This window comes from Thamnophis elegans, chromosome 10, assembly GCF_009769535.1.
Source record: "Thamnophis elegans isolate rThaEle1 chromosome 10, rThaEle1.pri, whole genome shotgun sequence".
Taxonomy (NCBI): Eukaryota; Metazoa; Chordata; class Lepidosauria; order Squamata; family Colubridae; genus Thamnophis; species Thamnophis elegans.
In genome coordinates this window covers 38,944,463-38,956,655 of record NC_045550.1, presented here as the reverse complement: position 1 = coordinate 38,956,655, position 12,193 = coordinate 38,944,463, and the positions used below count along the sequence as shown (strand labels likewise).

Here is a 12,193-nt window from a genome sequence, read left to right as displayed (position 1 = left end):
CTTGCCTCCAGCAGTTGTGAATGCTCCATCACTTTTAAGAAGATGTTGGATATCCATTTGTCTGAAGTGGTGTGGGGTTTCCTGCCGAAGCAGGGGGTTGGGCTAGAAGACCTTCAAGGTCCCTTCCAACTCGGTTATTCTAATTTCTATTCTAAATGGCAAAAAACTGTTAAAAAGGAGCATGTCCTCATGGAGAAAGAGATATGAGAGAACTAAGGAGTTGGCCAATTAGAGGCATTTTACCCCAGCAAACCTAAAGTTGATGCTACCTAAAAATGATAAAATACATTGACAGTGGAACCAGTTCCATTCAGTGCTTCTGTACTGTATGTGATGAGCTTCTTCTTCATTGGATAGCGCAAGTTTTAACAACTGGCTAGATGACTAGGTTAAATATTTATCAAAGCTCATTCTGGTTTAACACAGTTTTTTGGTGAGGTATATTCAAACAATATGCCAGCTGATAGGCAGAATCAGCTGATTACCTCAACATGTTATTGTTGTTATTGTTATTGTTTGTAACTGTTTACAATGATTATTCTAGTGAAATCCTGGAATAATTGCTTTGTAATAATTTTTCCAAATTTGTAGCTCTTCAGTTGTTGTTATTTTTTTGCTGGGGTGGGGGCAGGGAGGGACACTCATGTTTTACTATTAGGCCATCACATCTTTGAGGATTGAGAACTGAGATATTAATTAACATTAATATTTCATCACCACCGATGCAATGTATATCTTTTACATAAAGTATGTTTTCAGTGATACAAATGGAAGACTGAAAGTGATTAATTTCATTTATATATGTAGCTACTCCTATCCTTAAAAATGACAAAAATAAGTTATGCAAAAGCTAAAATATTCAGACTAGAATTCTGAAGTCAAGGCCATAAGACCCCTCCCCTAAAATCCCAGTCTATAGGGAATTATTATTTGCAGAAATTTTCCAATCAGTTGCCAGTGCATACGAAATAATGGAATCAGCTTAGCTAGTAAAACCCTCAGCACATGTTTGCTCTTAATGCAGTAATGGAACAAGGTGAATGCATGAATAGGGAACCTGAGGGTCACAAGTATAGAAATAGATGATTATGGTAAGGCTATGGCTTGGGGGAAAAGGAACTTGGGAGGGGAGTTATTTACTAATTATGGGATAGGGTACTAAATGTTACTCAAAATAAGGGCAAATCTGCTGATCGACATTGTAAATGCAAGCAAAGACATTGATTAATAGACATTGATTAGGTCATACGAGACCTAAGAGATTTTGATTTAAGGTAGACTTATGGGGAAATACCTATAAAAACTGAACTGTTACATGAGTGCTCTTTGCACAGACTTAGTGGTTGTGATCCCCTGTGTCCCTTTTCTGTGCAGAATAAAGCTTTTGCAAATCTCCATCTAGGTCTGTGGTTTATTGGGCATTGCACAGTGAACAGAACTACTTTATGGGACAACAATTTAATGAAGAAAATCTTATTACCTGACTTGTGAGAGACACTACATGGTACAAAGAATTAACAAATGAATACTAAACCATTTCAAATGTAACTTAAGCTTGTTTTGCAGGAAAAGTATGCGCCTAATGGGGAAAATGTATTTTATTGTTTGAGTGGAGTTCTTTTCTGTCTTAAAAAATGTATATGGAGACTGATGATTGTTTAAAAATGAATATAGGACAAAGGAAAGTCTCATATTTCAATTAAATCTCTGTTTATTTTGAGAGTTTTAAATTGTATGAGTTTGCTTAAAATAGTTTTAAATTAATACATTGGATATTGCTGTAATATAATCAATACACATTTTATTAGCAATGGATTTGTGTTTTCCTATTAATAGAAACTATTTTCAGTAACATTTTCCGTCATATATACTTCATCATTTATTTGCTACACACACACACACACATAAAACACACACACACACACTGCTTTGTTATTATTCATTATTCTAAATCCAGATTTGATTGCATCCCACAAAATCACAACTCTGGTATTGTTTTCTACTAATTGTGCATTTTAATCTGAACACACAAACATACAAATGAAGCGTGATTTTTTTTACACATGATGGACTACAAGCTGCCAAGTTACTGTACAAAGATGCAATATTTTTCTGTGAAATATTTTTCAGTAACTCATTCTTTCAGTTTGATTCTCTCTTCTTGTATTCTTCAATATAAGATAACCAATTCCCACAGCACTATTCCAACATTCCTTCCTATCTCATGGTTGAGTGGGTTGAGTGCATCTTAACATAATAAGAGTTAAAAGGGACCTTGGAGTTCTTCTAGTCCAACCCCTTGTTCAGGCAAGAAACCCTGTATCATTTCAGACAAGGGGTTGTTCAATCTCTTTTTAAAAACTTTCAGTGTTGGAGCACCCACAACTTCTGAGGACAAGCCATTCCACTAATTGATTGTTCTAATTTAGGAAATTTCTCCTTACTTCTAGGTTGGTTCTCTCCTTGATTGAGTGCCATCTATTTCTCTTGTTCTGCCTTTGGTGCTTTGGAACACTGCTATCATGTCACTGCTTCTCCATCTTTTCATTAAACTAGACATATCCAATTGCTACAATCATTCTTCATATGTTTTAGCTTCTAGTTCCCTAATCATCATTGTTGCTCTTCTCTATACTCTTTCTAGAGTCTCAGCATCAACCAAAACTGGATGCAGTTTGATTTTGTGATAGGAAGAATAAGTTACAATTTCTTCATCACCACTTAAAAAGAAAACCAGTAGTTGGTGAGACATAATCAATCTCAGTTTGAAGCATTCAAATGACAGTACTAAGCTAGGTCACCAAACTATCCCATATGAAATTGTGAGGGAACTTTCTTACATTTACAGAAGTGTAAAGAACAGGAGTGAGAAATTTATAAAAGAAAAAGATGTGGCTTTATAACATATAAATCTTTTAAAATTTGGCTGCCATTCTAGAAAGAACACAAAAATGAACAGTTTATTGGGTTCAGCATGTTTTCTGTGCTATTTTTTTCCTGTCCAAAAGACGTACTTTATTGCTGGTTGCTTTTTAAACTACAGAATTAGAAAATAAACTCTCAAAAATATGTCTGGGCTCTACTGCCTTCAAAATAGCTCAAAGTCATTCATAAATGGTTTTATAGGATCTCCAGGGAATAGTATATCAGACATACTTACTTTGTAATACTATTAAAGACTTAGTGTTCAATTCCTATCTGTACTTTATTCATTTTTCCAACAATCTGTACCAGAACTCTCTCTGACATGGAGAAGATAATCAGAAACAATATAATATGAAAGACTGGGGTGTTTTTTATGTTTGTTGTGTTCTTTGTGTATTCCTGCTTTCTTTCAAATTAACTCCCCTCCCCGCAATCTAATCTGATTTTGAGGACAAAGACCTCCAAATCTAAAGAAGCAATTAAGCCCCAAGCCATTTAAGGAAGCCAGTCCTTAAATTTATTTACTTATTTATTTGCTAAAAAGCATCCTAAGATGCAATTGTTTCTTTTCATGGTTTCATTAAAGTCAAGGTTTAAATTTATATTTAAAACCACAAGAAGAAAACAAAGGAAAGATGACAGTTTAGTAAAGGTAACTCAGTACCTGCTTAATATTTCAAAACAGATCTGGCAATCCTTCAAGAAACCCCTCTGCTTATAAGTTAAGCTTCATGATTGATTAAATGTGTAGGGCCCTGCTGCTTTCTCTGATTTGCTTTGGATGACAGTGTAAATCCACAGGAGCCAGGTTCTGATCAAAATCACTTGCATAGATAATTTCCACTCACCCTTTGCTTTCAAAATCCCCATCAGTATTAGGCAAATTGTGTGTGTGTGTGTGTGTGTGTGTGTGTGTTTTAAACATCTATGTTTAAAAAACAAAGAAACTTGGCTTAGAATTTTTTTTTAATGTTTCAAATATTTTATTTGTTACTCATTCTTTTCCAGCTTCTTCTCGTACTTGGATTACATGTGTGGACATGTATTTATGGAACTCCCATTGATCGTGGCCATAATTAGTACCATAGGTTATGTGTCTTGTAGTTGAAACTGACTTGCAGTAGTTTGTAAATAATATATCAATGGTCAGAAATCATATTTATGAATTTAGAGAAAATTCTTGAAAAACATGGGGTTTTTTTCAAATACTCACCATTTGATAATATATCAAATAAATGATTTTTTCTTCATTTTAACATGAGCCAAATTATTTTATTGCTACTGAAATTCAGTAGGGAAATATCTGCATTAAGGGTGAACAAATTGCTGAATTACTGTCAGTTTTAATTTATATCACAATCTATGTCCAACCTTCACTTTTGGATTATTAGAAATTCAGTTCATGTTAGAAAGGGGTGTCAATATTCATGTAAGATACAAGTTTCACTGTTGTATATTTCATAGAAAAACAATTATTTGAAAATAATAATAAGTAAAGCTTACTTTCTGCAGGTTCTTTAGATTTTCTTCCACTGGAAGATTTCCTCAGTAGGCTTCGTCCTGAGGTAAAAAGGCTGGTTAATTCCTCCAGAGGACTTGTTGGTGTTCTAGAACGTGAAGTACTCTGTGATGATGACCCGTAGGTATTGACAGAGGCATTTATCATTTTCCCTCCTTCATGCAATATGTTTCTGGCAGTAGAATGAGGCACTGATGGAGAACTTCTTGAGAGACTTCCTGAATGTACAGAATCATAAGGAGGAGGTCTTTTGAGACTTAAAGGAGTAAGTGACCGACCCATACTCACAGGAGAGGGAGAGGCTGAGTGGCTTTTGGAATAGCCATGGGGAGACTGTGTTCTGTATAGGGTAGAAGGATGAGGAGGTGAAGAGGAGTGCCCTGGAGTACTAGTTCCATGAGAAGCTGTCTGGTCTTTCTCTAGTTTTTGATGACTTGGAGTATGAGGTGGCAATGAGGATGGAGAAGCTCCAGTTTGCTGTTTAATATAGCACACATTTTCCAACACGGGAAGCTTTGTGACTTCCAATGGTGTTAAAGGAGATTCATCAGAATTTGGGGAACATTGCACTGGTGCAGGTGGGAATACCAAGAGTGGTGGTCTATGAGAAAGCAAATTTGGGAATGGTGGTGGGATATCACAAATCACACCTTTGGGAGTGGATGGCACTGAGGACTTGGTGAAATCAAGGTCAGGCACTGTGGGAGTAGCACACTGAGAGGAACAGCTGTGATGGTCAAACTCACATGGACACTTTAAATCTTGGCCTCCATCCTCAAAGATGGGATATTTCATTTCTTCATATACTGCCTCATTTTGATCTTCCTCATCTTTTTTGAAGTCTCTTAATATATTCCCAACCATTTCAATATAAACTGGCTCTTCTTCCTCTGTATCCAGAGCAGGACTGCTGACTTGAGTCAAAGAAGCATCTCTACTTAGCACAGACTTTATGGAGCCATGCTTTTTGATATAAGTTTCATCAAAAGATGCACTTAATTGAGTGTTTGGATTCCGCTTTGGCTTTGGGGGAGGAATCTTCTTTGTGTATTCATCACTGTGAGGCCTTGGCTTGGTGGATACTATAAGGCAAAGAGAATACACATTAATCAGAAAATTAATAAAAATTGTGTATTTTCAAAATACTTGTTGGAAAATGCCTATCCTGTTTTGATGATTGATTCTATGTAAATTCTCCAGAACTAACTTGTGTGCTGAAATATATATTTCATGAAACACGATGGAAATAACTCACCAAGTTCACTAATTGCTTAGATGTGGCGATGTTTAGTCAAAAATGATATTGCCTGTTCATACTTTATGAACATAAAAATAATCATATGGTATCATCCATGGTATCTAATCCAGCATTCTGTTCTACACTGAACAAGCAATGGAAAGAATACATACACTTAAGATCAAGTCTGGCTCATGCCAATTCCCCCCTCTCGTGGCACCCTGCTCCCCCTCCCTGGTAATGATTTAAAGTTCATGTTAAAACTGGAGAACATAAAAACCTTCCAAAAGTGATGTTGTTGTCTTGTTAATTTTTTTTCTCAATAAGGCACAGGGAACATCATGAACATGGGCCTAAATAGCCTACTTTTAGGGAAGTGAATACAATTTTATCTGTAGAATGACCTAATTGTACATGCATTTTTCAAATATTTCCAAATCTTTTCCACTCATAACCTATGCTGATGGGCTAAATTAGTAGCTAAATACATTTTACTATATCCACAGACAGTTAACCAAAGGGATTGTTCAATCAGGGTCAGCTTTATGGCAGAACTAGAGATTAACCGGGCACACCATTGTTTTTACGTTGGACACATGTGACGAATTTGGGCAAAATCAGCATAAATTTGAAAGTAAATGGAAAGGCTAATTCAAAATCAAGATTTTGTAGCAGGCATTGGTCTTTTGTTACCATGAGGTTACTGGACTATGTTTTTTCCTTGAGGAAGAAGATATTTCACTTCTCATCCAAGAAGCTGTTTGATGAGAGTTAGAACTGATGAAACTTCTTGAATAAGTAGTGAAACATCTTCTTCCTCAAGGAAGAAAAAACATAGTCCAGTTGCCTTTTGAAAAAACACCTTTGAAACAGCCATGACCTGGATAACTGAGAATCTCCATAGAAATGTAGAACATCACCTTTTCTCCTATGCAAAATATATTGAACAGATGCCTTTCTTATGTGAGTCTAAACTATGGTGATATTCAACTACTGGACTCAGCCAAGACTTAGTTTATGCCCAAACAAATCAGATAAGTGGGCAATTAGTCTTCATTCAACTCCCATAGGTTTGGATTTCATAAAATGGAAATTAGAGCAATCTTGATGCAGAATTTGATATAAGATAGATGACTACATAAATGTTTTAAATAAAAAAGAAATAAAAAGAAAGCAAGCAAGAAAGAAAGAAAGCAAGAAAGAAAGAAAGAAAGCAAGCAAGCAAGCAAGAAAGAAAGAAAGAAAGAAAGCAAGAAAGAAAGCAAGAAAGAAAGCAAGAAAGAAAGAAAAGAAAGAAAGAAAGAGAAGAAAGAAAGAAAGAAAGAAGAAAGAAAGAAAGAGAAAACTTGACTGCTGTGTGGAAACACATTTCCAGTTCATGGAGTTTTCTATACTATGCAATAAACAGCATGGCTTAATAAGTAAGCTTTCTTTAGATGTCACATGCCTCCTTCTAAGAAAGGTTGTATGAAATGACCTTCAGGTTTATCCAAATCTGCACCTCTCCATTCTTTGAAAAGGTCCTTCCTTTCTTTAGCTCCCCTCAGCTTGCCATTTAAGCATTATGTTTAATGCTTTATAGCATGTTGAAGATAGAATGGTTTGAAATGCACTGTGGTAGCACCTGGCATTTCCTCACCTGGTGCACAATGTCATTTTATGCCACGCACAGAAAATGCAATACAGTCAGTAGCATAAAGGTTAGCTGATTGTATCACCATGCTTAATATAAAAGATCACTGAATAAAATAAACATTCTTCCTTCATATCATGTTATTAGACTCATATTCCTTTTGTGAATGAATATATGAAGACCTTTAATTAAACAAAAGAAAAAAAGAAAAGAAAAATGCCCCTTTTTCTTCTAGGGAGACTGGGATATAAATATTTTATAATTTATTTTAAAAGATCTGTGATAGTCTTTTGCTGTTATTTAAGCTCTATAGGAATAGTAATATTAGGAAGAACAGAGGGAAAGCAGAAAGAGGGACAAGGGAGCATCTCTTATTTGGAAAAATGTAGTCACACGCTAATGAGGAGGGAAATTGGGGCATTGCCCTAAAAAGGAGCTTTAAAAAGACAGATACAGTAAAAAAGGAGAGGAAGAAGGTACATAATCTTCTGGGATGAACTTGACTTCTGATTCCTATTTTCTCAAGGACCCCTTCCTTTTTCACTTGGGGATGGTATTAGTTGAGATATCAAAAAATGTTTGGCTTGTCTTGGGATAATTCTTCTTGATATGCCTTGATTCCAAAATTCAGTATTCCTTGAGTTGATTCTAACAGAGATGTGCCTGAGCAAGGATCTGATTTGAGGGTTAAGGCTGGTAAACATGGGAGGTTCAATAACATGCTCCTAAATTAGTTGGGGTATCCCAATAAGATATTCACAGGGGCTGTACATCTGTAAAAAAAACAACCCCAAAACATGTGAATTTCTGTGCTCCTAAGTTGAAACAGGACACAACAATATTATCAGTTTGTTGGTGATACAGATCTTTACATCTCAAAACCAAACCAAACTGGAGGTACTATGATTCTTTGCCCCAAGAATAGTCTCCCTAACAAAATCTTCAGTTCTCCATTTTTTTTAAATAAAGAATGAAGAATCCACCAAGTAATGTTTCTCAGTTGCACCCCAACCCAAGAGCAATCTTATGAGCAGTATTTTGGAAACAGATAAATTGGAATTGTTCTGAAAGGCATTGGAAAATTGAGGAGTTACTCTCTATTTGCTATTTCTGCATTTTTTTTTATTCTTGCTTTAATATTTGATTTTCATCACTATAGTATGCTCTTCATACATTGTTGCATGTTTAAACTGTGTAGGTTACAGCAGCATATAAATGAAACAAACAAACAAATAAACAAAGGAGTACAGCAATTCTGCACACAGCAATCATGGTAACAAATTATGAAATGTTAATGATATTAGTAAGCAATGTTTCTGCACATTTCTGAAAACTTTTAGCATGGATGGTTCAACTGTGTATATGAGACTTTTGGTATGTGTCTCTTTGTAGGATATTTAGCATCCTATTGGCAATTAAACAGTGAAACAATGAAACAGAGAGATGGCAATCTCTTTGACTGAGAAAAACATACAATGTTGTGTTAATACTTTGACATTTCAGTAAAGGGCAATATTCTTTCCATGCTAGCACATAAACTCCCACAAATAACCCATCCTAATCAATAGCCATGTTCAATGATAAGTCACACTCTCCATGGTTTTCTTTTAGATATAGAAACCTATCCAAGATGATTCCTGCCAAATTTCAGCAAGAATCTGTCAGTGAAGAATAAACATAAATAAATCAATAGCCACCCCTGCACTAACATGTTTGCAAAATACCAATTTTGCAAAACACCAACTTTCTTTTTTTTAACATTTCTTTTTTATTTTCCATTTTCATACATATAATTACATGTATACTATTACATAGCCAATATCATGTTATGTTAATTAATAATTACATCAGTTCATCTTGCCATCAACTCCCAGAAAAAATATAAAATAAAAAGAAAAATCAATTATTGGCTCTTCTGCTCTCCATACACCATATTTATGCCTTATCCAACACTTTCTTCTGCCTTTCTCCTCCCCCTCCCTACCTACTTTCTTCCCTCCATCATCCTTTTCTACTCTACTTCCCATTCCTTTCTCCTTCTCCTCTCTCCCTTTTCCACTCCTCCTTATTCTCCTCATCTTCCCCCACTTGCCCTCTCTCCTATCCCTTTCTTCCTATCTTTCTTCTCTCCTCTGCTTCCCACTCTTCCTCTCATTCACCTGGTGTATTTCAGCTTCTGAGCAAACTCCATTCTGTGTTGATGGTATTTATACTTCCATTTCAATATACATAACATATCTTTGTTTTAAAAAAATAAGAGAAGACAGTATACATGTACAATCATATTACTTTAAAACCTAACACCCCTCCTCAAGCCTAATATATTTCCCTCCCTCCCTCCCTCCCCCCCAACCTTCCCTCCCCTAACTTCCCACAACCAATAGAAGGTATAAGTCTTTAACAAAAACAGTCTAAAATATATTTGAAAAGAGAGTAGAAAATTAAATTGAACTTAGCTCCTCCTTGCTAGGCTAACTCTAAACAATTTATATCATTCCTGATCTTAATCATAAGCTATCTGGAATTTCTTAGTACCATATTTATTTTGAGTATAATCAATCTATTTTTTCCAGTCTCGTTTATATCTCTCGTTTGAATAGTCCTTAAGATATGCAGATATTTTAGCCATCTCGGCTAGGTTTGTGACTTTCAATGTCCATTCTTGGATAGTAGGCAAATCTTCCTTCTTCCAGTATTGCGCCACCAACAATCTAGCTGCAGTTATTAAGTGCAAAATCAAATTAATCTCTAACACCAACTTTCTTAAGTACATATTTTCTACATTCGTGAATAGACCATATATCTGAAATAAATATTCCTTTCTCCCAACTATACAAAAACAATACTGAGTTCAAATTATTCATATTTCTTGCAATATGTTTTTTTTAATTGTACATTTTATATAATTAATTATTAAATAAAGTACAGCCAGACGGCTGTCTGGAAACTCTAATAATGAAACTAAAGCTTCAATATTGCATTTTGCAATAAAATAAAAAAACTCCTGATGCTTGGAAAAATTGGAGACAATTGAAAAATAGAACTGACAGAACACCAAATGACTCAAGCAGGAGCTTATAAGAACACAAAAAATAGTTTTTTCAGATACTCCTGAAAAAAATTGTGTTTCACATTATGAAATACAATCCCATCCAGACTGGAACTGGGATTCTATCTTAAAGAATGGTAGCATTCAAATTTTGTTCTCGTCATCTTTAATCCAGATAGAATTTTCAACATCTTTCTTTTTCTTTCTTTTTTTTACAAAAATGGTTTTGCTATGTACATTGTTCTATGTGTATAGAAGGGTTAGAGACATGGGGAATATGAGCCCCACATACCTATGTTTAAAAGTTAATGTATAATTTGGGTCCAAATTTATTCAGAAAATTTTATGTAAAGGAAAAAGGTGTTATATTTCACAAGTTGCGGTAGCACCAGTGATGGGTTCCTACCGTTTTGGCCGAACCAGTAGTGGTTTGGCAGCCTGGGTCACTGGAACCGGCTGTGACCCAGATCTGCCAAGCCCCCCAAACCGGTTCTCCTGGTTGCGCCTAGGCACTACCATGTTATTTTTTTGCTTCTGTGCATAACATTTTTCTTTCCATTGTGCATGCACACGTAGCGTGCAGTGCAGCCATGAGTGAACCACCTATGAGTGAACCAGCAGTTGTGACTGCCGGAAGCCACCATGCTGAGATGAATGAAACTGGTACATATAGAGGTGTGCCATAAGAAGCAAGGTAATAAATTGGCTGTTATAAAACTACCAATGTATCTATCCCCAATATATGACCACAATCAAGCCCAGAATTATGGTTGTAAATCATGCCAGTCACTAAGCAGTCACCATGTGATCACACCTGATTTTACAACCTTTTTAATGGTAATCATTAAGCAAATATGGACATCACTTGAGGAAATAAAAAGAAGCCAACATTTTAAGGTGAGATAGGGGAACAAAGGAATCAGACAATTTAATTTAATTAATGTAACTTTTAAAATTTAGGCATCACCCATCTCCAGACTCTAGGATAGGGTTGTCAAACTCATGGACCCAGGCTGGATGCATCACGTGCTGGCGATGACCACACCCAGGTTAGTGAAGGTGGAAAAAACCCAATATGTCATGTGATGCTGTCGTGATGACATGAGTTTGACACCCCTGCTCTGAGAGGTATACAGTAAGACCAAACAGAATAGCAAATACAATATAATATTTATTTTAAAAAATGGAATGAAAAGGAAAGAACAAGAGCTAATTCCAAGTCCAGATAACAACCATGACACCCTCAGACAAATCTGACAGGAAGCCTAACCATTCTAACCCTAATTAATTTAAAATTGCAAAAGGGAAATGAGAGACAAAGCATTCCTGTTGGAGTGCCAGGAAGGTGACTCATGAGTAAGAGATAAAGGAAGACTTTACAAGGCTTTTCCCGGCATTATGTCCTGCCATCATGTCTGCTTGCAGCTTGAGAAAATTCTGTCCATGAAGGAAATGAAACCAATGCTATCTGGAGAGTTAACTTAAGCCAAGGAAGTGAGGAGCACAACAGCGGAATCGTGCTGGGCCCATAACCAGTGTTAGGTAAGCTCTCCGTTGGGAGAGCGAGTACATTCAGTGAAGCATTGTGAGAGTTGTGTTGGAGAACACACAAACCAGCATACAGAGACACTGCAGTTTATTTTACTTTCGTGGAAATAGAGGTATCAGAATCCATCAAACAGTCCAAGTCATACACGGTTAAGACGCCAGTCATCAATGTCTTTCAATTAAGGGATAATCAAAACAACATGGTCCAGTAATCATATAATCAGTCCGGTTCACTAAGTTTGCTAACAGTTGCAAAACTTACAATCGCTCATGGCACTCAGA

At 35.8% G+C, this 12,193-nt stretch overlaps 1 protein-coding gene across 1 annotated transcript in view; it reads right to left on the bottom strand.

Moving 5' to 3' along the window:
- Positions 1–12,193, bottom strand: part of NYAP2 (neuronal tyrosine-phosphorylated phosphoinositide-3-kinase adaptor 2) — a 133,542-nt gene that overhangs the window by 35,590 nt on the left and 85,759 nt on the right. Inside the window, exon 4 of the mRNA XM_032225678.1 lies at positions 4,429–5,526. Coding sequence (XP_032081569.1) covers positions 4,429–5,526 — 1,098 coding nt within the window. The remainder of the gene's footprint in view (positions 1–4,428; positions 5,527–12,193) is intronic.